Below are 25,541 nucleotides of genomic sequence, written 5' to 3'. Positions count from 1 at the left end.
TTTGCTCAGAGCAGAGTGACTACCTTCCTAGAGTTCTCTTCTGACCACCACAAAAACAGCAGTTTATGGAATGTTCTCTTTGAGTCACTCTCCACATTGAACATTAGCACCTTTTGTCTTTTTTCTCAGGCAGGTTCTTCCTTTTCATGCTGTTGCTTTCATATTTTGTTTAGAAGGTTGTGGCCCTCATTTCTAGTCTCTATAATCTCTTTTCCTTACTTCCACACACATCTAATTACTGGGCAGATGTCTTAGATTGTTAGATCTGAATTGTGTGAAATTCCATTGCAATAAGTCATAGATACAAAAAGCCAGTAAGAATTCATTTGGTTTACTGGCTTGCTTACAACGAATGCTGTTTGTGAAGTTGTCCATCATCAGACTGGGTATGATAGCATTTATCAGACTTTACTAATCTGATTTTTCTTGTGTAGAGTTGAAAGATGCATGTTCTCCATACTTGCTTTTGTGTTCTTAAAAGGCAAAATTATTTATGAAATAAGTTTAATATGAAAAAAAACTTGTAGGACTTTTTTCAGTGACAATACATGGAAGCTAGAAGAGTAGTCTATTTCTTTTGAACTGTGTTAGAATGTATGAAGTAAACTAAGCTATATGCTTACATGTACACTGCTTCCATTTTGAAACCCACTGATTCCCTTTTGAAATTGCAAGAGTCTGCTGCAGATTAAGCTTTATATATTTAGAACTGTGTGATCTTATCAGAGCCAAAACACAGATTACATGCAAGAGAAATCCTGCCTTGTGCTGCAAATGAGCAAAAGGAAATAATGCTATCTTTCTTCGCTAGTATTTTGAGTATTTTCCAGTTTTCTTCGTTAGAGAGATTACTAACCTCCTGATCATGCTAAGGTATGGGAATAATGTTTATTTGTATTAACAGTGTCCTGTTTGCTTTTAACAGGTGATGTCATTGTGGACATAAATGGCACGTGTGTCTTGGGCCATACCCATGCTGATGTTGTCCAGATGTTTCAATTGGTTCCTGTCAACCAGTATGTGAACATGACTCTGTGTCGTGGATACCCTCTTCCTGATGAAAATGAGGACCCTGTTGTAGATATTGTTACAGCCACTCCTGTCTTAAATGGTCAGCAAATAGTAAAAGGTGATACTTGTATGATCAACCAAGAGTTAATACCTGGAACAATGGTTTTGGACCAGAATGGAAAGCCAGGGCATATCTTACTCAATGGACGCTTGAATGGCCCTTCCACAGACCTCAACGAACAGAGGGCCTCAGTGTCTTCTTCAGGATGCTCTCAAGCAGAACTGGTCACAATTCCTCTGATCAAGGGACCTAAAGGTTTTGGATTTGCAATAGCTGACAGCCCTGTAGGGCAGAAGGTGAAGATGATTTTAGATAGCCAGTGGTGCCATGGTCTTCAGAAAGGGGATATAATTAAAGAGATTTATCATCAGAATGTGCAGAACTTAACTCACCTTCAGGTGGTAGAAGTACTGAAGCAGTTTCCAGTTGGAGCAGAAGTGCCACTGCTTATCCTAAGGGGAGGTAGGTAATGACATTTTTATGTATTTTAAAATATCTGTCACTTTTAAGCACTATGTAATGGCGTAAATGTAAGTTTATCACTCTTTTGCACTGTGTATTTTTATATTTATGGGTGATAATAAAAGTAGAAAATATCATGCTCTCTCTTTTCATTTTTTAAAAAAAGATACTATGAATTGTGAAACACTGTAAGATCTTTTTTTCAACATACACTGTCTTAATACATGTTGATGGTTTAAATCAGTGTGGTTTTGACAGGTTCATTCTACCTTGAAAATGAAGTGCAGTTGTCCAAGCACAGACAAAATCCTGCTTCTCAGGAGCCAACATGCGAAATTTGATTATGCAATCTTAAGAGGTGTCCAAATGTATAGTGAACAAACAGCTTTCCAAAATATATTGCAGATATAATACATGAAAGGTGAATACTTGAGTGCTGCCAGATAAGAACTTCACTTGTGGTTTCCTGGTTTGCCTTTCATTTGTCTTGATCCACTGTCTGTCCTTTCTGGTTGCTTATTCTGGCTTCTTAACTCCACCTTGCCAAGGGACACATAATCAAGTGTTAAGCATAAGTAGTGTAAGCTTTATTTTACTGATGGGCTCTGCATTGTCATAAAGTACTATTTGTGATATCAGTTTGTACAACTGGGCTATTAAATGACTAACCTTGCCAGGTCACTACATCTCTAAGAGATCTTGGTTAAAGTGGCTAAATAATACAAATCCCTCTATTGATCTTGTATATATTTATATACAAATTTTGGGGCAGTTCAGATTTGGAATTGCCCTCCGTGTGAAAACTGACTGATAGGATTCACTTTTCCTGTGGTAAGGAAAATTCCTTTTTTGCAAGATGTTTTGGCCATCTGTTATATGGTTAGCCTAGGTACTAATGTTAACTATAGATCGTTGTCCCCTCCACCTTTGGGTGGGTGGGTGGGTGGGTGGTGAAGGCAGAGGAAACACTCCAGTGGAAATATCAATTTCTATTTATTGTGTTTTTCAGAGGTTTAGCTGCATTGCAGCAAAAACATCTGAGAGTCCCATGACTTCTTAAAGACTAAGAAATTCATGGACTAAAGTTCACGTCATTAGATACTTCAAATAAAGTGGACTCTAGTCTACAAAAGCTTATAACTTAATAGGTTTGTTCATATTAAAGGTGGCACAATATTCTTTTTTCTTCCTGTACTATACCTGTAAGCTTTTCTTTCTGTTGGAAAGCTGATATGCTCCCTGTCCCTCTTCAGCTCAATGGTTGATTACTAAGAAGATAAACACATTTTTATTGTATTTAATTGTATGAGGCACCTAGAACATTTAAAATAAATGTTGGAATAAAAGGATTTGGAATTCCCCTGTGAGAATGGAAAATATATGTATTAATTTATATCACTGTGTCTGGGGCAGATGAACTTGTTCCATGGTTCTTGGAACAAATTGAAAGATGCTGATTTACTGAAAACAACCTGTTTATAATGCCATCTGTTTGTAGGTTCACTGATTCTTATGTCTCTTTTCAAAATGTTCCGGAAGTTGGGATTAATTGCTACCTAAAGTGCAATTAAGCCATGTTACTGTTGACCTCTTTTTGGAATCTACTTTGTTATCTGAGCTATACTGTCATTGTTCAACTTATAATACTAGCCGGACACCTGAATTTACTGCAGAATTCATTAACTATTGTGATTTTAGTACTAGGCTTTTAGAAGGCTTTTTTGTGAGGAGAACAAATTAAGTTATAGAATGGATTTTTCTATAATGTAAAATTAACCAAAACAGAGGATGTATCTTCAAGTTCTTGGAAAGAACTTGTGCTGTTCTTTATCATCTTAAAAACTGCAGTAGAAATAAGACCTCTTTGGTAGGGATGTGTAAGGTTATAGGTGGCCTGCTCACTAGAAACCTAGAACACTTTCTCCTTGGCAAGTTTACAAGTGGATTTGTGAATGCTTGGACAAGACCTCTAGAATACAGATTTCTAACCCGCCAGATTAGTATACCGGATATAGAAAACTGTAGAATATAGTGGTGTGATGGGTTATATTAATATTTATTCTCTATTTTAGGCCCTTCCTCACCTACTAAAAGTTCCAATGTTGTGAGTATTGATAATGTGAGTATTGATCAGAGTTGTTTGAAATGACTGCAATTTTTTTGTTCATAAAGTAAGTTGATGATAATTCAGATTAGCTCTTTTAGAGCCCTCCAGGCAGGGCTGTTTTAAGCATATGCGGTGCCGGGGTGCAAAGATCCGCCCGGCACCACCACCCCGTTGCCCAGTCCCAGGTGCACAGGAGGGCAGAGCTGGCCGCCCGCCTGCCTCACTGTCTCGCTGGCTTGGTCGCCCCCAAACTCACAGCACAGAGCCGCCCGCAGAAGAGCCCACTGCGGTGCTCCGACCGACAGGCGGGCTCTTCCCTGGACTCAACTCTCAGGCCCTGGACTCTCGGCCTGGCGCCCCTGAAAGCCCGGCATCTGGGTGTCCCGCACCCCTAGCACCAATGGGTAAGACGGACCTGCCTCCAGGTTCCTTTTGAGGTATAAGTTTTGCTCTCACTTCCACATAAGAATGGTGTGCAGTGAAAAACATCTCTCTCTTCTCAGGATTTGTGGTGGAAGACTGATGTAAAATTTAAGTTGTACAATAGCTGCTAACCTCCACTGGTCTTTCTTAAATTTGGATGAAATTATTTATATATCTCCCTTAACTTTTGTAAAGGACAACTTATTCTTAAATTTCTGAGTGTAATAAAAATCCCCCTCCATCGGCTTACTTTCTGGTATTAATTTGAGAGGAGAATGAATTTTGCTTGTTGCCTCAACTGCATTAAGTAGCTCCCAAACTCTGTTGTTCATTGGAGTAGATGATAGCAAAGGAAAGGCTGTGTAGATTGAATAGAATCAATGAGCTGCCTTTCTGCATTAGAAAACAACCTTTACTTTGTTGTTTTCCTTTCCAAGATAGGGAATAGGAAAAGGCCTAACAAAGGTAAGGACAAAGTTTAAAACAGTTGTATCGCTAAAACAATTTTTGTGACTATTAGTGCTGAGCCACGTGAAAAAGAGATTTTGAACCCTTCTTGAACTCTTTACAGTGCACAGTGGTAACTCTTACTTTAAAAATTCTGGGTACACATATTAGGCCTGGCAATATCAGTATATCGCCCAGGACCGGTATGAAGGGCAGAGCGCAATGGCAGCTCCACTCAGCAATATATTGCTGGTGAAACCACCACCATTCCTAAGTCCCTCTGCCTCCAGTGCACTGAGGGAAAAACAGACTGCAGTGACAGCTGAGACAGTTTCACCCCTCACCATTTGGGGCCAATACAGCTTCTTTCAACATCACAGTTTATCGCCAAACCACAATATTTCATCACAGTGTTGAAAACCTAACATCGCCCAGCCCTAACACATATAAAATATATGTCAGCATCCTAGTAGAAGAGTGTGGTCTGATAACTCATGCAAGCACTATCCAGCTTGATTACCCTCCAAGATTAATCCAAAAAAGAGTTATGAGCACTTCTTTTATCTTTCAGTGTACCATGTATATTAATCTTCATTGTTTTTTTTACCTGTCTCTGAATCTCATTTGTGTGCAAACTGATAAGATGTGATGTTGAAACACATACTTCATATTTGCTTTGCTTTAGTCTTCAGTTTATGGATTTCAGTAGGATATGCATGCATGCACAAGCACACATTTTTCTTTGCTTTTTTTAATGAAAGTGCTGAATGAGACATGAAAAAGTGTTCCTCTCAAGTATAGTTTAAGTAGGGAGACTGGGTTGTTCCATAATTGTCATGACTCTATTTTTTATTGTTACCACTCCTGGCAAAATACTCATCCAGTGAAGGGTATGATTGAATTTCACAAAAATCAATATCTTTCAGGTTGATGAAATGTACTTTTTTCTTATATCTACTCAGAAATTAGAGTAAGAAGCATTGAAAGATTACTTTCATGAACGGTACTTGATAGGGCCTTTTCTCTCATACTCAAAAAAGTAATTTCAGAGTTATGATGAACAAAAAACATGTTTTTGTCCTCTTATGTGAATGCATTTGGTTCATTTTCTATTAGCACAAGAATACTGTTCGGCAACTATTTTTAAAACTAGGAAATCATGTACAGTAAATGATTAGAAGAATCACTAATTTTATTTGAGTAAAGCTCTGAAGAACAGGAACACACTAGCTGATGTACTAAGGTCACTTTTTGAAATCTTTGGAGGAATGCATTAAAATGCACAGACAGTTTTAACTTCACTAAACATAAACTGAATGCTTAGTGACATCTACTTTGTCAGCTAATTGGTTTTAAAAGGGCAAATTCTTATGCTTATAAACATGTGGAAAGTTTCCAACTGTAAAATCCTTCGGGGATTTTCTCTTGGCAGCCATGAATCTATTCAAATGCTTCTGCAGATGAATATGTGCTCGTTTGCAGACATGTTTCAGGCTTTGTCTCAATCTAGAACAAACATCTTAAAATCAACTAGTTTTATGAAACACTGAAAACATACATTTGATCTGGAGCAGCCATTTTTGCTGTCACTTCTGCATAGAGTGAAGAGGAATTTTAGAGGGCTTTTACTTTCAGCTGTTTAATTCCTTGTGAATGATTTCCCCTTGTTATTCAGGGGGAACACCTGCAACTGTAGCAGCTATTCACACAAGTATACTGTACAAAGAAACAAACTGCCATAGATTGCATGTAGATTAGTTAAATGCAAATGTCAACATTACAACCCACTGTAACCAACCCACATTTTTCCCTTATAGAAACTATCAGTATTGTAACTGGTTTCATTTACTATATAATGCTTTAAAATATTGCAACAGTTTAACACCTGTTATTTCAGTAATTCATAAATTCATAAAGTAGCTCAGTACTATTATTTCCCTTGTATTATAGTTGGGGGGCTGAGGCAGAGAAAATACTAGTTTGCCTAAGGCCATATAGTGAGCTCAGGGCTAAAGGGAGATTTGGGAACTTCCTAACTCACAACTATGCTGCATCAAATGCCCCTATTGTGGTGAGGGCATGACAAAACATTACAGGATAAGGACAGGGTAATCTTTGACAGGCATAATCCTTCTGGGTTTTCCTCCAATCCTCTGGAGCAGATTCAAAGCTGGGGGCACATGAGGAGAGGAGATGGAGGGGAAGTTATATTGTGCAAATGAAGCCCTTTCACAAAAGGGACAACTTCCGTGGGTTGCAACCCATTATTGTGGTATTTTGCCCATGGTTTCCCCACTTGCCATTTCATTCTCACAACTCTGTGTGGTAGGTTAGGCTGAGAAAAATGCCATCCAGTGAGCTTCAGTGGCACATACTTTCTGAGCTTGTAGCATAGGTTTTATGTAAAGAGAGTAAAGCAGAAGTAGATTTGATGTGATGAATTTTTTAGGGACATTGGTAAGTGGAATCTTAAGGGGCTTATGGCCACGTGATGTTCTCTGAAGTTATCATTTCCCCCCCCACTGTTTTTACTGCTTTCACCTCATGAGTTAACTACAGTGGTACCTCGGGTTAAGTACTTAATTCGTTCCAGGGCCCATTCTTAACCTGAAACTGTTCTTAACCTGAAGCACCACTTTAGCTAATGGGGCCTCCTGCTGCTGCCATTCTGCTGGAGCACGATTTCTCTTCTCATCCTGAAGCAAAGTTATTAACCTGAGGTACTATTTCTGGGTTAGTGGAGTCTGTAACCTGAAGCGTATGTAACCTGAAGTGTATGTAACCCGAGGTACCACTGTACTCATATTTAAAGTTTCAAATCAAGGCCATAAACTAAACAACTTGCAAGTTTCAGATCAAGACCATAAACTAGGGGTCACCAACCTAAGGCCCGTGGGCCGGAAGTGGCCCATGGAGGTCATTTGACTGGCCCCCGAGCTGCCCCCGAACTGAGCTGCCTGCTCTCCCGCTGTGCTAAACTGGCACACTGCAGTGCGGGGACTCACTTCTGCAATGTCAAAAATCGCGTCCGCACACGCACCGACGCTGAAAATCGCGGGTGCGCACGCAATCCGCCCAATGGAGGGATCTCCGCGGGACCGATCCGGCCCAGGCAAGATAAACCTTGCTGACCCCTGCCATAAACTAAATAACTTGCAGTTCTAGATTAACATTTAATTAGAAAATGCTTTCAAATACCACAAGCAGGAATAATCCTTTTAGAAAGCATTAATTGAAGCGTGCTTGTTATGAGCTGAGTTGTTACGGTGCTCATTACTGCTTCTCCCACTTGTTTAAGCAAGTTGGTATATTCTTGCAACTCTGTACAAGTGTATATTTCTGGTTTCTCTCTCCCCACCCTCTGCAGAAACTAGATAAGCAAGAAAATTCAGGAAGCCAAGAGACCATCTGTGAGTCAGCCCCACAACCCATGCCTTTTCCACCCAGTGTTCTAAGGTCAGCGTCCCCAAAGCTAGACCCTTCAGAAGTCTACCTGAAGTCTAAAACATTGTTTGAAGAAAAACGTGAGTACATAGACTTAAGATACATATTGCAGCAAAGCTACCGGAAATGCATTCTGATCTGAGAATTGTCAAGAATTGTCAAGCTCAGTCCTAAAAGGAGGTGCAGTAGAAAATAGTAGCTCTAAACATTAACAGAGTGCTTTTCTCTCCCAATAAATACAGAGGTAAAGTAGTTTCTCAGAATAGGTGATTAAGTTCCAGAGTCACTTACTGACCATGTACACTTGAGCAAAAGCTCCTGTTTTATAAATTAGGGCACTGCTTTTACCACCAGATACCCCATTTAACTGAAACAAATTTTAAAGGACCTAAGACCCCCTGTCCCCAAATGAGAAACACCAGAAGCACCCAGATGACAGCCATTTTATCTGAATCAATAACTGCATACACATTTTTCAGTTCAGGAGTTTAATTGTGTGATCCGTGGAAGATGTAGGTAAGCAAACAAAGATGTGAGTGGGGAAGTAGGCTGCAGTTGCCAATCAGCCCAAGAAAGCAAAGGGAAGAAGAGGGAACTAAATAGCAGGAGCTCACACAATGAAGCAACAAATCATTGAAGAGACAATGAAATAAAATACTAGCACTGACAAGAAAAAAGTAACTTAGAACAAGTACTAAAATATTCAGAGGAGATGGTGTTGCAGAGAAATCCAAGACCACACTGCAGCCAGGAGAACTTTCTTGAGTAACTTCTCCAGCCATCTTGTTACAGCAGACAGCGGCTTTGAGCAACCAGCAGCATTATTTAATGCTGTTTGTATTTGTTTTCAAAGTAGCTATTTTGCCCATCATTTATTGAAATGTCCAATGTCTAGTGTGAAAAATGCCAAGTTGCTTCAGGCCTTTGAAAAGTAAGAAGAAGCTAGATGTGGATTTTTAGTAACCCATTGCAGATTCACTATCATCCCTAATGTATAGGTGATTAGGAAGTTATGACAAGAAAGTATATGACATAGGAAAGAAAGCTGACTTATGGGCAGAAGCTGGCCCTGGTAGTGGAGGAGATATGGATGGTCCAAAAGGAGGCAGATTTTCCAGGCTTCAGTATGTTAAAAACAGGATGAAGGATCCTAACATTGGCTTCACCGGGACCCTTAACTTCTCATTAAACTACTAGATGCCTGCTGGGACTCTTTAGGTATCTTATTGGACCACCCGACCATAACAGCTGAGAAGTCTTAACACACTCTAGCTAAAGCTCATCAGGAATAGGAAATAAATGTTGCCCTCACTGTAATAGCGTTACAGAACTGAACCTAAAGCTAAACTATTATAGGCTCTGGTGCGTCACTTCTAGTTCCTAGACATTGCAATTCAGCATCTGACAAAGAGGACTTTAGCCAGTGAAAACTTATGTAATAATAAAGTAAGATGTTTGAAAACACTTATTTCAATTTAGCAAGAGGTGTATTTTGTATTTTATTGTATCTTTGTTTATTATTGTTGCTTTAAAACAGCTTGTACGAACAGATGCAATTATATGGCTGGTTGGCTGCCTGCCTCTGTTTTTAAATTTCATACTAAAACATTAGAAAAGACAAGATGCATCACAAGCATATATGCAATGAATTTCAGTAGAGTTTAAAATCCTTGCATATAGATAAGATCAGGGATATGATACAAACTGAGTGAAGAGAAGGTTCTTTTTGTACAAATTATAAAATTAGTTTGGTCACCATATAGTCACCGTTTCTCTAAACCACCTGAGCTTTGACCTTAAAATTTATTCCTCTGGTAGCTATAGAGCAGGCATAGGCAAACTTGGCCTTTCAGATGTTTTGGGACTACAACTCCCATCATCCCTAGCTAACAGGACCAGTGGTAAGGGATGATGGGAGTTATAGTCCCAAAACATCTGGAGGGCCGAGTTTGCCTATGCTTACTATAGAGGGTTGGAACACATGTGACGATTACCTTTCCTGACCACAGACACATATAGCTTCTTCAGAAGAAGGGTGTCTCATAATGCCGTTAATATTGTACTCTTTCTCTCAGTAGGTATGATACTAATGCAAATATCTTAACACTACCCCTCAGAAACTTATTAGCCAGCAATGATTTTCATATGTGAAGTAGGGGAGATCAGTAGTCAGCTTCTGACATTGACCTAGTTACTGTTTTGTAACTCATTACGATTTTGTTGGATTTCTCATTTCTATTCCATCTTCAGCAGTGTTTTTCCTAATTTTGTCAATAGAAGTTTGATTATAGAACTCTACCAGTTCTGTCCTTAAGATGTGTTTTCATCCGGATTGCATATTATCAGAAGGCATCTGAAGGCAGCCCTGTTTAGGGAAGATTTTAATATTGAATTAATATTGAATTTAATATTGATGAATTATTGTATTTTAATATTTTGCTGGAAGCCGCCCAGAGGAAGCAGCCAGATGGGCAGGGTATAAATAATAATAATAATAATAATTATTATTATTATTATTATTATTATTATGTGATTGACAAATTTCTTTTGACAATTAAAACCAATTTTAACTATAAACTGTGAATTAAAATGATAGCTGAAATGTGGTGCTTCAACACCACAATCTAGTGCAACTTGTAAATATTTATGGGGAAACATTGGATTTACAATATTTTATATCCTGCTGTTAACAGTAATAATTAAAATAAAAATACAATAATAAAATCACAAAGGCACAACTCTTCAGGATCCTTCCCACAGGATAGTCCAACTGGAGCAGAAATAGGCATCTGGTGTTATCTTTGTCTGCCTCTCTCATAGTTCCTTCCCAGAGGGCAGCTGGTGGTAGATGATCACGGGAGGGGACAACCTAGCTGAAGCAGGTTCCGTTATATTCTCTTTGACCACCCAGTGGTCCATATTCAAATCGTAGTTATTTTACATTTTAAAAGATGTACATAAATTGATATGGTCTTTTTTCATGCCACTTCACACTCCCTATGTATAGAGATAATATCAGTCAGTGTAAGAAAAAGTCTCAATGAAGCTGGCTCAGAATATTCAGCTGTCACAAGCTGGGAAGTATGAACTCCCATTAAAATGTGTGGCAATTATATGAAGACAGCTACAGAAATAATAGTTATCCTGGATTAATACAAATATATGTATCATATTCCTACAAGGAATTACATAATTTTAATGACAGTAAATTCCGGAAAGCTTGTGAATAACCTTGATAAGTTTTCCTTGAAGATAGTCCTATCTGAAGCCTAGTCTTTCGGTTGTTTACTAGCATATCTTGCCCACACTTACCTAGGTAAGTTATTTGTGATTTAAAGACAGAGAACTTTTTAAAAAAAAATCTGCCCAGTCACCTGGAAGCAGTCTTTGTCAGAGGCAGCCAGATCACTGGCTTTTCAATAGCTTATGACTAGAATTTTCAGAGGTTAGCCATGTTGGCTTGCTGCAGCAAAAACAATGCAGACTAACTAATGTATTATGTCATAAACTTTTGTGGATTACCGTTCACTTCTCTAGTCCACAAAAGCTTGTGCCATAATACTTTTTTTAGTCTGTAACGTGCTGCAAAACACTGTTCCCTACCAGCTGAAGAAATTTGCTTACGGTAAAATTTGTTAAAAGGTTAAATCTGAACCTGAACCCGCTTCACTTGTCTGACTTAAAATTTGTTTTTGATCTACATAATTTGGCTAAGTGGGAAAGTTTTGACAGAGTTGGTAAAGTGTGCCCCAAGAGTTTGGTTTTAAGCTGGTTCTTAGGTAGATTCTTATAACTGCTAAAATTTGTTTCAATTACCAGCACCAGTTTTGACCTTTTGGAATGCCTAAGTGCCATTTACTAACTTTGTGAAAAGGATAAAGTATTCGTCTAAAAGCTAATACCTATCTTTTTTTGTTTCAAATATCATCTTCACCAGAGCCTACCATAGTTACACTCTCTGAGGTCTTGTTCTCTTCCCAGATTTTACTAAGGGAAGTATTGGGAGCAAGAGTCAGGATTGTACACTCCCTCCCCTGTCCATCTTACCATGGGAGAAGCGAATGAACCCAGAAAGTTGTTTGGCCATTCACTTGTCTCCATGATGAGAGGAGCAGGGGGAGGAAGCAGATGAGTCCAAGGCCCACTCCCAGGTAACAGTCTGAAGGGTGTAATAACATCTAAATAGGGCCTAAAACTAAAGTTACCCAAATCTCCTTGTAACTCACATTATTCTGAACTTTTCTTTTGATTTTTCTGAGGCTTTAACAGAGTATTTGTAAATAGTTTGCAGCCATTTTAACCCAATCTGCCATTTTAACCCATGGCAGTTTAGTTCACTGAGTGGATTAGTTGGGGCTGGAGTGTTTTTCAGTATGTATATTTTTGTATGTATATTCAGCAGCTGGGGTGTTAGTCTAATTCATGATTTAATACTGCAGGTGTCTTAACATTTTAAATACTTTCAGAAATTAGCATTTCTTTTTTCATTTTTGCTTATGCTTTTTTGCAATATGCAAGCATGGCCCAATGCAAACATAACTCTCCCCATCTTATCTTAACTAGCTCCAAATACAAAAGATTTGGATGTTTTTCTTCGAAAGCAAGAGTCTGGCTTTGGCTTCCGTGTTCTTGGAGGAGATGGTCCAGATCAGTCAGTGAGTAAAGACATTAGCTATTGTAAATCCTATTTGTCCTTAATATTGTCTTCGCTAATCCACAGTTATAAAGTAACTAATTTATCAGTACCTCAGTTGCAATTTGTTTATGCCACTGATAGAATATTTTGCTCTTTTTCATGTTAGTGCAACTGTGCTTGAACAGAATTTTTACAGAAGTTCTGATAATCAGTGGCTAAAATTTTAAAAGAAATACTTTTACCTATGGCTTGATTCATTGATAGGGCACTCATTAAACCTCTGAAGATGATTTGGGGTGAGAACTATTGGCTTTCTCCATATGAAAGCCATTAAATTTCCAGGCCCTAAAGTCTTGGACACATTTTTTATCGAAGCAGTCAGAAGAAGGGTATCTGTACCACTGTGTGTAAAAGACTTCTGGAAGGAGTTTTATCATTTACCAATCACAAAGCAGAAGATAGCTTTTCAAGTAAAACTGAGCAGTGAAATTGAGAAAACAATGCAATCCTCACTGAGGTGATATTTATCAACTTTAGCAATAGATGAGAGACAATATGAACAGACATGCTAAGGTCAAATTTGAATAAGGCGAAAATCATTTATCCAGGCAGACAACTGCCAATAAGTACATAATATATTTAACGATTAGCATGTTGTTTATTTATTTGCAAAAGCCAATTTTCTTTGAAAATATATAAAAAAATTATCATTACAAAAGCTGTGTCATGATTAAATTGCAGTACTAATACAACTAACAGCTACACTGAAAATGTGATGGGTTTAAATTTCAGATGGAGTGTGAAGTCTTGAAGGGCCAAATTGCATGATTCAATTAAAGGCCTGTTTGTTGGCAATCCACATCTCCCAGTAAAGTTGAATTTATGCATATACTTGTAGTGAAGTCATTATGTTTCACACTGCCCCTTTCCTTACAAGTGGCAACCAGTGGAGCTGGAGCAGGGAAATGCTGAGTGGAAGGACATCATCTGTATGCTTTAGCTAAACTTTACCAGTCTTGGCCCTTTTTATTTGACAAATTCTGAAGCATTCCTTGTTTCCTCTAGTTGGACACCCCTGCTCTTGCTCTGCATGGGAACACCCAAACGTGCTTATTGTTGGGCTGCTTCCTACATTAGGGCCGGGATCCATAGAGCCCAGTACGTGAGCAGAAATAACTTCAGTGCGTTTGTGTGGGAGGAGTTGGGGTTGTTTGTTTTCTGAATGCATGTCCTCCATGTTGCATTAGACACTGGTCTGGAAGGTCTGATGCTCAGGAACAGTTTTGCATTGGGTGTAAGGGGCTGCAGTGGGAAAGGGAAGCTAGAAAATCCATAATGCACCCACAGAACACCCCACATGATCCTTCTTCAGTATAAAAAGACCCTTCTGCATCGGAGAGGGTGACTACAATGTTTCATCCTGTCATTTCTAGGCTTGTAAGTGGTGATAAAGGCAAGTAAGCAGAGCTGTGAATCAAAACTCCCATTGATCAAGTTTGTTTTTAGTTTGACATCCTCTGCCACATCCCATGGGATTAAGCGTAGATAACTGAGTTAAAAACGTAGTACTCCCAATTGTATTGACTGGACCACCATGTCTTTCCCTATCCATAGCCACTATCTAAGCTAACTTAGCTTAAAGCACGTTAACAGTTTCTGAAAGCTTCAAGACTCAGTCTTTTCAGGGAAAGGGTATTCCATAATGGAGATGCAGCAACTGTGAACATCTCTACGTGTTCTTGAAGTCTTGATGGTACATAGATTGTAAAATTGAATGGGTATTCTAGGCTGAGGTCTTGATAGTTCATTCTTACATTATCTAAGACTCTAATGCACTAGTGTAATGTGCTTAGAGTGACACATCCCAGACAGAAAGTAGGTTGTTGCATTTTGCACCAGCTGATGCTTCTGTACTTCAAAGCAGCCATAGAGGACATAGTTTTGCAATGCGAGATGCAGATGTTACTTTTCCTGGTACTTTCGTTTTTGTTAAAACTGATTACACACGCATTCACTCTTAAGTGTTGTGGGAACATGGGATTTTGGGGTGAACCCAGAACAATTAAATATTGTGATGTATGTGCATTCCTTATCCTGCATAACTCTTCTGCTTTGCTGTTAGATCTACATTGGAGCCATCATCCCACTGGGTGCAGCAGAAAAAGATGGTAGACTCCGTGCTGCTGACGAGCTGGTATGCATTGATGGTATCCTGGTCAAAGGGAAATCACACAAGCAGGTTCTGGATTTAATGACTAGTGCTGCACGAAATGGCCAGGTGCTGCTGACTGTCCGCAGAAAGATCTTCTTTGGTGGTATGTGCCACATCTGTCAAGCCTGTCTGTTGCACTTGGTATTGCCTCCTGTCCTGGCAGTGATTTAGTGCCAAAGTGTGTTTCCATGTCTCTTACAGGGATGATCCACTCTTCTTATGATCAATTTTATGTAATTTATGAGAAAGAAATCAAAGTGATGAAGTGAAAACGACCATGTATCGATGTAAGATACTAATAGATTCTTAATGCTGCAGAATTAATACCACAATTGAGGTTTTAAAGAAATTCATACTCAGGGTTTTTTAAAGTAGTCCCACATTAGCTTTCAGTATAGAAATATGATATATTTAATATTGATTCGCTTTTGGGAAGCTTCACATCATTTAAGAGACTGATAGTAGGGCTTGCTGAACTAGCCTGAGTGGGAATTGCATTCCTCTAGTCAGCTTCCAGCCTGTTTTTTAAAAAGACCTCCCATGAGAAGCTCACTTATTTCTTTGCCTACCCAGCCATTCTCGTATCTGGTACATTAAAAGTACTTCTGAATATTGCTATATGCAATGTATATGCATTCAAATCTTTTTTTTTTAAAAAAAAAGAAATCCAGTTGATGGAGGTGGCTAGGAATGCCAGCAATTTGCCATGTGGACTGTTGCCTTCCTTATGGCAACGGTATTTTTTTCTTACTGGTGGTGATGGTGGCAGTTACTGTTATGTTGTTGCAACTGGTATTATGGCTCTAGATGAGGGTCATGGCTTAGAACAGAAACAGAAGGCTGATCTCCCACTGAATTCACAACTAGAAGTCATTGGAGGTTGGGAGTGGTATGGTTAGCGGGATCAGCTCATATTGTCCATCGACATGGGCCACTCCATTATGCAAAAGTTGGGTTTTCAGCAGCATCTTGCTGGTTCCTGCCCTCCAACTCCAAATACCTGGAAGCTGTTAATGTATTAATATTATGATATGTTTTGATTCCTGTTATGGAGACAATCAGCAATAAGAAAAGGAAAAGAAAGATAATAGGCAGCTTTTCTGTCTCCTGTTTAGAATGTGGATGTGTTAAGTAACAAATAGGTTTATATTGTACCTGGTAGCTGCTCTCAGCCTCTCTTACAGAATGAGAAGATCAGTTTGACTGAGAATGTGGGGAGGCCATCTGAAAAGTATGAATGGATTGACCAAAGAAAAGCACTTTTTGTCTTTGAACCTCAGCCTGTATGACCAGCCTAGATTTTGACAGAGCTGCATGTACCTTACAGTACTAGTGCTTATTGTTTCAGTGAGATTACTTAAAGAAAAAGAAATCTTAAGTTGCTCATGAATGGGACCCATTCAAAAGGCACAATAATTTGCTGGCAGTTCCCTTGTTTCCAGGACTCAGGGGCACATGAGATCATTGCTCTTATAAAGATTACATTTCTGGAGAGCACTTTATGCAATATCAGCCCTGATTATGATTTTCCAAATGAATAAAAAATTGTTTAAAATAACCTCTTGGCATTCTCTGTGCTAAAAACTGGGGCAATGCCTACTATAGTATTTTTACAAGCACAGTTTGCTGCTGATTTAAACATGGAGAAACACTTCTAAACACATAATTAATGTTTATATTGTTAGTTGTAACATAGCATATGTTCTTTAATTGTTTAATGATCTGAAATATTAATGTGTTGGGGTGCACTTTTGAATCCAGTTTTTGCTTTTAGCTTTTCAATGTATTGGTTGCATGTAAATGTTGTTAATACATCTAGCTACATACTGAGCATCATTCCTGATTCCTTCCTCTGCCTATTTCTGTGGTGTTCAATAGTAGATAAACAACTAGAAGAAGAATCATCACCCCAAGTTCCCATTTCCTCGCAGAACGGCTCTCCTAGGCTAAACCGAGTAGAGCTACACACCAAGCAATTCCCAGAAGCCTATGATGTTGTGCTGCAACGGAAGGAGAATGAAGGATTTGGCTTTGTGATTCTTACCTCGAAAAACAAGCCACCACCTGGTGGTAAGTACTAAAAATTTGGTTGTCTGCCTTGCTTATCAAGGGAGTTGGGCTGGAGTTGCATCCTTCCATTGTCTGAACTATTTAACATTTACTCCCCAAATAATTTAAGGCTTTACCTCAAGAGTGGGGAACTTCTGGCCTAGAGGCTGAGCCCAACCCTCCAGGCCTTTTTATATGGCCCTTGAGACTCTTCCTATGCCACATCTCCTCCCCAGACTCAACCCCTCTTTCTAGACCAAGCCCCTCACCAGCCCTGCATTGCACCTTCCTGGCCTGTTTTTCCTTTGCCCGTAATGTGTCCCTGGACCATGATAAGGTGTGAATGGAGGATGGGGAAGCAGTCAAAGTGGTATACAAAGGTGTAATTTGCAGTCATTGCTCTGCTCACTTTTGCTTCTGACGCCACCCACCACTGACATGCAGCTGCCAGAAGGTTGTCCTAAAGGGAATATGGCTCTCAGGCTGAAGAGGGTTTCCCACTCCTTCCTTACAGTCATTCCTTACCTAAAAACAATGGGTGGATGGGTAGGAAGCCCTCAGCAGTTTCTCAAGTTTGTAAAAGGGCCCATGAGTCAAAACATGTTGGCAACCCCTGTTCTGTAGCATACACAGCCTAAAAGTTCTTTCCTCTGAAGTAATACATTTGTTGTGATTGTACAACCAGTGCTGTCAACTGGAAAGAAATAATGGTTATAGCTGTTGTCATCTATGTTGTGGTAATATCCATAACTGACTATTTCATGTTGCGTTAGGGGCTACCCCTTGAAGGTACCTCCGAAACTTGATTTTGTACAAAAACAAGCAGCTGGCCTTGTTGTCTGACCCTGGTTATTCAGAGCATATCTTCCTAGTTTTAAGAAAAAGCTGTACTAGTTTCCTGTGTCTTTCTGGGCTTAATTTGGGGTGCTTAGTAGGGCCCCTGTTGCATGGGACTGAGGTATCCCAAGGAGTTTCCCCTTCTTTATGGTAATTTGGTAAGGCTCTTTTTCATGCATCTCAGTTTACTGAGTTAATCCATGTGGTGACCAATGATCTGGCCTTTTCTGTTGTGGCACCTGATTTTGGAATGCCTTCTCTGGTGGCAGTCCTCCTAAAACCAATCCCGATGAATATTCTTTATCAGGTGAAAACATTTTAATTGCTTAGGCCCATGGCATTTTAACTTGGAAATGTTTAATCAGTTTACTGTTCTTAGTATTGTTTTAGCCTGCTGGTTGTTTTTATAGTTATCCATCTTAAAACCCTATGTAAATTAAATGCAGTCTCAGAAAGCTAGTTGTGCCTCAGACATAGATTTGTGGCATATATAATATAGATGGAAGATTTTTGCAATGTTTCTTTTTTGGGGGGAAAGCATAGTGTGTTGCATTTAACAACAAATATGACATAACTCAGGAAAACCAATCAAGCTGGAGTCCATGTGTGCAATAGTGGGTTTGTATCCTTACTTGACACTTGAACAAAGATACTCTTGTCAGTAAAACTGACTGTAGATATCTTAACATGTTGGATATGTTTAGACTTGATCAGATCAGATCTGATGTATAGTGAATGTGAAGAGTTTCACCTGTTTTATTAATATTAAGCTTCTGTTAAAGGCAAAAGAGTAGGTAAGCCTAGCATTTTCTGGTCAAATGTCAACCAAAAATACATTTAGAAACCTTATTTTTCTAGTACCAAAACAATAAAATGTTCATTTCATGTTCATTAAGAATATATTTAAAAACAAATTCTCAGCTATATTCTCCTGAACACCTTCAGATTTTCCCTACTTCATATGAATAACTACGACAAAAAAATCGATATATTTCCCAGAATATTGTTTTAGTAATATTTGTTCATAAAATTAAAACAAAATACAGATAATGAAATTGCAGATTTGTTTAAACTCATCCAATTTATTTTTTGTTAAAAATGTTCATTTCTGGATTCCTTTTGGGTACATTGACCATTAATCCTACTCTGTTATTTTCTCAATAGCTGTTCTTTTGGTTGCTGTTAATGGAGTGATTTTTTAAAATGTGAGAGGGAGAGAGGGAAAGAGACACTTAGCATTATTTTCATAGTTGACTCTTTCCCCACTTAGTTGCACAGAAAAAAGGCAAGAATATAATGGTTATTTTCAGATTGTTTTGTCTGAGACTATGCTTTTAAGAATGATTTATATGTAAACTGTTTTCTCACAGTACACTTCATGAAGTAGCAAGGAGCAGAGTAAAAAATAGCTATTGCAATGGTACTAGGTCAGTACTTGGAGAGTCATCCTCTTTTTTAAAAGGCAGTTGCTATGGAAACTATTAGAACTGGAGCTGTCACCCTCTGATGCTGTTGAGTTGATTATGTGCCCTGTGTTAGAAATATGAAATACTATTTTCATGCTGCCTAATCAGTACTTAGACCACATCAGAAAGGAAATTGTTTTTGGTAACTAAGCCATTTTTTCTGTGTAATCCTGATGCTGCATAATGCTAAACATTCTTGTTCCTCCCTGTAAAAAAAACCAAAACCAAAACCCAGACCCAGACCCAATGGAAGTAGTATCGTTTGGCACAGAAAATGGGGAGCTTTGGTAGAAAGTTCTGGAAGATAATGAACATTTTTTCCCAACATCATAAAGACAATAATAGCAGCCCTAGGGTTTGTGGAATACTTTAAAAGTATTGTTTGTTTCATTACAATTTGCACTTTGATACTTTTTTACAACTGAAAGTTAGCCCACTCTGTGTTACCTTCAGTTAAAAGTCTTAACAGTAGTAGCGATTTTGCAGTGTGTAGTATGTTTATATTGACACATTATTCTTTCATTTATAGCCACAATATGACATTAATTAGATTAAAACTGAGAAGAAATTTTAAAAACAACAACATGGTAGACATCAAATAGAGTTAAAAACTAGAAGCCATATCTGTCATCTTCTTTGTGACAGCCATTTCATTAATTACAAGCCTGAATAAGATAATCTCAAATTGCTGGTGGCTTTCTGAAACTGCATGAGATTTACTGTCATAGTTTGAAATGCCATTTGGTAATTTTGCTAAGTACAGCTCAGCACACCTCTGTCCCATCTGTTTCCTTCATGTGATGCATAGTTTAGAATAAAGCACCAGTTCTATACAAAGCAGTTCAGACTTCCAGGTACCACGCAAGGTTTGGAGTGATTCTAGTTTACTTGGTATGTAAGATGTCACCCAGGGTGCTAACAACATGTGTGGGGAAAAAGCAGCAGGCATAAAAAATTGATGGATACTTGGGATCTTGGGAATGGAATCATAACAAAAACTGCCTATATGTGCAGTGTTGTGTGAGCAGCTAATCACAGAGGGAATATGAGCAGCTGCAAGGATCTAGGCAGAATTCAGTCTCTTTCTGCTTTAGACCTTCAGGGTTTCAGAAAAGTAAAATAATGGCAGAATAAACAGATGCATGTAGATTTAATAATTTCCCCCCACAGACCCATAAGCTGAGCAGGAGGGCACCTCAGAATCACTTGATGATATATTACAAAATAATTGGAGAGCTAATAAGATCACCCCCCAAAAAAAACCTGGAGAATAGTAAATAATAGTTAAGCGGTTAAAGGGAAGATCTAGTAAGATAAAGTTGCCAGACAGGAGATTTCAAATTCAATGGGCAGTTTCCCTATTTCCACCACACGGCAGTGGGAATCTTGCTCCCCTTTGTGTAGCTGACCAACAAGTGAATAAGAAAAGAGAACCTTACTTCATTCAATGTGGCAGCCTTATTCAAGCCTTATTCAAGTTTTATATCTAGGGGGAAACATAGCACTGTATAGACCCCCATGAGTGGGGCGGCCCAGAGATGTTGCATCTTAAATATTATTATGAGGTCTTGGAATTAAAACAATTGACTTGAATTATTAAAGACTCAATGGATATCCCCTGGGTTCAGTTGGAACTGGGCCCTTTTGAACCAGCCCTACATGCATTCCCCTTCCTTTGCCCGACATGGTTGCAGCTAAGAAAGCTTTTGAACCCCTTTCTAAAAGCAACCTTTAACATGGGGAAGGTTTTCCATCTGTGTGAAAGACATATCTTAGTATAACTGATCAATAGGTGAAATACCAGGCGTAGAGTCGACAGATAAATTGAACTACCCAGCAGTACTTTTTTCATCCACAACAGCTGAATGAACTTCGTCACTCATTAGACCAATGAGTTCATCACAAACTGCCTTTTTCTGAAATATCAAATATCATTTAAACAACACCAACAAAACTAACCCTCTCTTTTTCATTTTTGCCCCAACTTTGCTGGTTCCTTAACCACGTGCTTAATCTGCATTTTGGGTAATCCAGCACTGCCTATAACCCCAATCCTTCCAGAAGGTACAGACTTTTTAGATTCCTGGTTCGTAGACTAAGCATTGTGTGCTCATACAGTGGTTTGTGTAAATAATGACTAACAGTGCCCATATAACAGTGTGTAATAGAGACATTGATATGACTTTTGTTCATTCTTCAGTGATTCCGCATAAAATTGGGCGTGTCATTGAAGGGAGTCCAGCTGATCACTGTGGAAAACTGAAAGTAGGAGATAGAATATCAGCAGTGAATGGCCAGTCAATCGTAGACCTCTCACATGAAAACATTGTGCAGTTAATCAAAGATGCAGGGAACACTGTCACACTCACTGTTGTTGCTGAAGAAGGTAAGAATGTTATTGTTGTACTTTCTAGATACAATAAAATTCAGCTGCCACATGGTCACAATCTGGATCTTTTCAGCTGCTTTCATTATTACCTACAGTCATACCTCATGTCACGGACGCTTCAGGTTATGTGTTTTCAGGTTGCGGACTGTGGGAAACCCGGAAGTACCAGAATGGGTTACTTCCAGTTCTTGCCGCATGCGCAGAAGCACTAAATCACGCTTGTGCAGAATTGCCAAATCACGCATGCGCAGACACGGCGTTTCAGGATGTCAACACTGCGGGTTGTGGGCGTGCCTCCATCTTGGATTACGTCCACAACCCAAGGTTCCACTGTATCTGAATGAATTGAATGGGTTTGGGATTGAAGGGTCATGTATTCCACTGGTTTCATTCCTATCTGGACAGTCAATTCCAGAAAGTGGTATGAAAGAACTTCTGATGGTCCCTGTGGCATGTCCTGCAGGGTTCTTTATTGTCCCCAGTGCTGTTCAACATCTACATGAAGCTGCTTAATTAAGTCTTTTAGGGATTTGCATTGAGATGTCATTAGCAGACCGGTGACACCTAGCTCCCTTTCTCCTTTTCTTCAGAATGGGATGGGACAGTGGAGATACTGAATCATAGTCCAGAGTCAGTAATGAACTGGATCAGGGTCATCAAAGTGCAACTCAATCCAACTAAGACAGAGGTGCTTTTTGTAGGTGGTGTAGGCCAGGGAGGTAGTGATCAACCTGTTTCAGATGGAGTTGCACTTCGTGCTCCTACCCAGACCAGTATTACATGTAGATTCAGGTAGCATCTGTGGCATGCATATGTCACAGTTCTTAAATGGTCATATTAGGTGTCAGTCCATTTTCGGGCAAAGGACTTGACCATTACCTAAAAAGCATCTAGCAGTTTGGAGACTGATTGCCTGGAGCTTTCTATCCCATGAGTCTTCCCAAACCTTACTATCTCCATTGAAGGCCCTCCTCTAACCCCACCACCACCATTTTGAAATTAGATGGGTTGTGGTTGCTTGCACTTGAAATTTCCCCACCAAAGAAACTTGCCTTTGCATCTGGCAAAATTTTCATTTACCCAGACATTAGCCAAGTCCTTACAAAATGAGTGAAAATCAGGGCAAGGAAGATTTTAAAGTACTACATGGGTAAGTAGGAGTGGGAAATGAGCCACTTATCTGCTGTCAGTCCCCACCAAGTAACTTTTATCCCTCTAGCAGAGGCTACTTCATCGAGTCCAACTTTGGGGGAGGGGGTAGAGAATGAGGTAAGAATAGGGCTGTGTTTTTAATTTTTTCCCATCTCACTTTGCAGGGATTGGGTGGCAATCTCCTCCTGTCACATCTAACTTCTCCCTTCAAACCAGCCAGGCTGATGCAAAATACTGTACATCAAAACAATATTATTCTGAAATCCCATCTGCTGATGTAGCATTGTCCCCATATAGTATTTTCCCTACACAAACAGCTCAGTATAAATATGTAAAATCTAATCACTTGAAAAGAAGCTCTTCTCTAGCTCAGTTTACTGGTATGCTTTTTTCCAGACTACTGCCTGTGCATGTAATTAAACTTGCTATTGATATTTTGCCAGAAAGATGGCTTTCTACAATACTGAATAATAATCACCTAAAACCAACCTGCCACAATATTGATTCCACTGATTTCACATGTTATGACTTGTGACAGAATATCAAAGACATAATTTATCTACTTGTCAAGGCTTTTATACTTACAACATCCATTATTTTCAAGGAAAGGCTTTCACATTTCCCCCCACTCCCAATTTCATTTTTTTTATATTAAAGGGGAGAGAATGGTTACTCAGTGAAGATGACATTGAGATTCTTCTTGTTATTGTTCCTGCCCTTCATCCTAAGGCCCCCAGGGCAGGTTACAACCATTTAAAATACAACATTAAAAACAGTTTAAAACAACTCATGGTAGTCTTTTTTGTCTTTGGGTTTGAATCTTTTCCACCACAATCTGCTATTTTCTCTAAATGCTTGAGAAGTGAGCCAACTGCAGAAATTTAGAGATGTACCCAATTTTCTGTTCCCTGGAGTTTTGCAGATAAAATTGAAGGTAAAATGAGGACCCAAGAATACATAAAGAAGAAAAAAATAACTGATTGCAAAATAAAGACTAGGCAGTTGGACATCTACATGGTTCAGAGGATACTTTCTTGTGGGTTACATAAGTTAATGATTTATAGAAAATTGCTTAATATAAAGTTGAGTTCAGGTAGGTGTACTTGAAATACGTGCAAGTGTCCAGATCACAAAATATTTGGTGGTTACAACTACATCACTGAGGAAGGAGCTAGTGTTCATGCCAGTGTGGTTAAAGAGCAGAATTGAAGAAGCTATTGGGCTTCTTTCAAAAAATAGAAGTTTTGTCCAAATGAAAAGAAAAAGGAACTCAAACTTTTGTGGGGTGGTGAGTACAAACAAACAAACAAAGCTAAAAAAAATTAAAAATGAGGAATGCATTTCTGAAAACATTAAGACCAATGGCAAGAGGCTCTTTAAATATATTCATAGCAGACGGTCTAGGGTAGGCTTGCCTTATGTCCAAAAAGCCCAGACATGTCCTCTTTTGGGGGACCTACATCCCCATGGGGGGGGGTTGCATTTTATAGGAAATGCCTGGGTTTGTGGGGAGCTTTATTTTATTTTATTTTTAAACTGTGCCCCAGAAGTGGAAGCGTTCGCTTTGGCCAGAGGTGAACGTGTGCGAGGCCCGCATGCTACCAGCGTCACTACCAGGCCTGCGTGACTCTTTCCCAGCCTGGGCTGGCAGCAGCCACTAAGGAAGCCACCACCACTGCTACTTCCCCTTCCTGCTCCATTTGGGCCACCTAGAGCCCAAAGTCTGTGAGTAGCGCCAGGGCTGGGAGCGCTAGAGCGAGGGACTCATGACAAGAGCTGGGACTGGGGTTACCAGAGCCCAGCAAGTGCTTGGAGCTGGCCCTCTACCTCTTCCCTGTTGGGGGATTAGTGCAGTTGGCAGTGGCAGGTGGCGGTGGCCCTGCTAGCAATCTCACAAATAAAAAAGCTCAAAAAAATTCCAAAAAAGCTGAATAGCTTTTGTTTAGCTGCTGGTCGCCTGGATTTTTACTTCTTGAACACTAGTCTAAGGAGGTGGTTGGACCTTTGGATGTCAAGAGATTCAGATGTGTGCTAAAGGAGGATAAATAGATTGCAGAGAAGCTGAATGAATTCTTTGCATCTTTCTTTGCAGGAAAGGAATCTGAGGAACAGAGGCAAATAGTTGTGACAAGATATGAAGTTTTAGCCTAATGGACAAAATAAAAACTGACAAGTCACCAGATCCAGAGGGCAGCAGCCAGAGAGTTCTCAAAGAACTCAACTGTGAAATGGTTGATCTTCCAACAAAAATAAGTAGCTTGTCCCTAAGATCAGCCTCCATACCTGAAAAATGCAAACTAGCCAACATAACACCAATTTTAAAAATGAATCCAGGGAGATCCTGTAAATTATAGGCAGGTTAAGTTAACATCTGTCGTGGGAAAACTGGCAGAAAGTATTGTTAAGGATTAACTAACCAAGCATATAGAAGAAGGCTTGCTGAAGCAGAGCCAGTGTGGCTTCTGCAAGGGCAAGTCCCATATCACAAACCTATTAGAGTTTTTTGAGAGTGCCAACAAGCATTAGTGAAATGGTTAACATAGTGCAGGCATCCCCAACCTTGGGCCCTCCAGATGTTTTGGATTACAATTCCCATCATCCCTGACCACTGGTCCGGTTAGCTAGGGGTCATGGGAGTTGTAGGCCAAAACATCTGGAGGGCTGAAGGTTGGGGATGCCTGGCATCGTGTATTTCAGTTTTCAAAACGCTTTTGACAAGGTAGTTCACCAAAGATTCCTAAGTAAGCATAGCAGCCATGGAATAAGAGGACCTTGTGATCAGGAATTGGTTCAGTAGTAGGAATAAACTGCTGGAGTGGAGGGTGCACTGCTACAGTGAGAACAG

At 39.4% G+C, this 25,541-nt stretch overlaps 1 protein-coding gene across 4 annotated transcripts in view; it reads left to right on the top strand.

Annotated features, from left to right (window-relative positions):
• MAGI3 (membrane associated guanylate kinase, WW and PDZ domain containing 3) overlaps nt 1-25,541 on the top strand; it is a 110,175-nt gene that overhangs the window by 68,641 nt on the left and 15,993 nt on the right. For 2 of the 4 annotated variants that reach the window (XM_083508753.1, XM_083508751.1), the window contains exons 10-16: nt 926-1,534; nt 3,607-3,653; nt 7,879-8,035; nt 12,519-12,610; nt 14,714-14,906; nt 16,685-16,873; nt 21,356-21,541. In XM_083508753.1, coding sequence (XP_083364879.1) covers nt 926-1,534; nt 3,607-3,653; nt 7,879-8,035; nt 12,519-12,610; nt 14,714-14,906; nt 16,685-16,873; nt 21,356-21,541 — 1,473 coding nt within the window. Of the gene's footprint in view, nt 1-925; nt 1,535-3,606; nt 3,654-7,878; nt 8,036-12,518; nt 12,611-14,713; nt 14,907-16,681; nt 16,874-21,355; nt 21,542-25,541 lie in introns of all 4 variants that reach the window. The other 2 variants (XM_083508752.1, XM_083508750.1) reach the window with 1 other exon arrangement.

Source organism: Podarcis liolepis, assembly GCF_965112155.1.
Source record: "Podarcis liolepis genome assembly, chromosome: 6".
NCBI classification, from domain to species: domain Eukaryota; kingdom Metazoa; phylum Chordata; class Lepidosauria; order Squamata; family Lacertidae; genus Podarcis; species Podarcis liolepis.
This window is presented reverse-complemented; position numbering and strand designations above follow the sequence as displayed.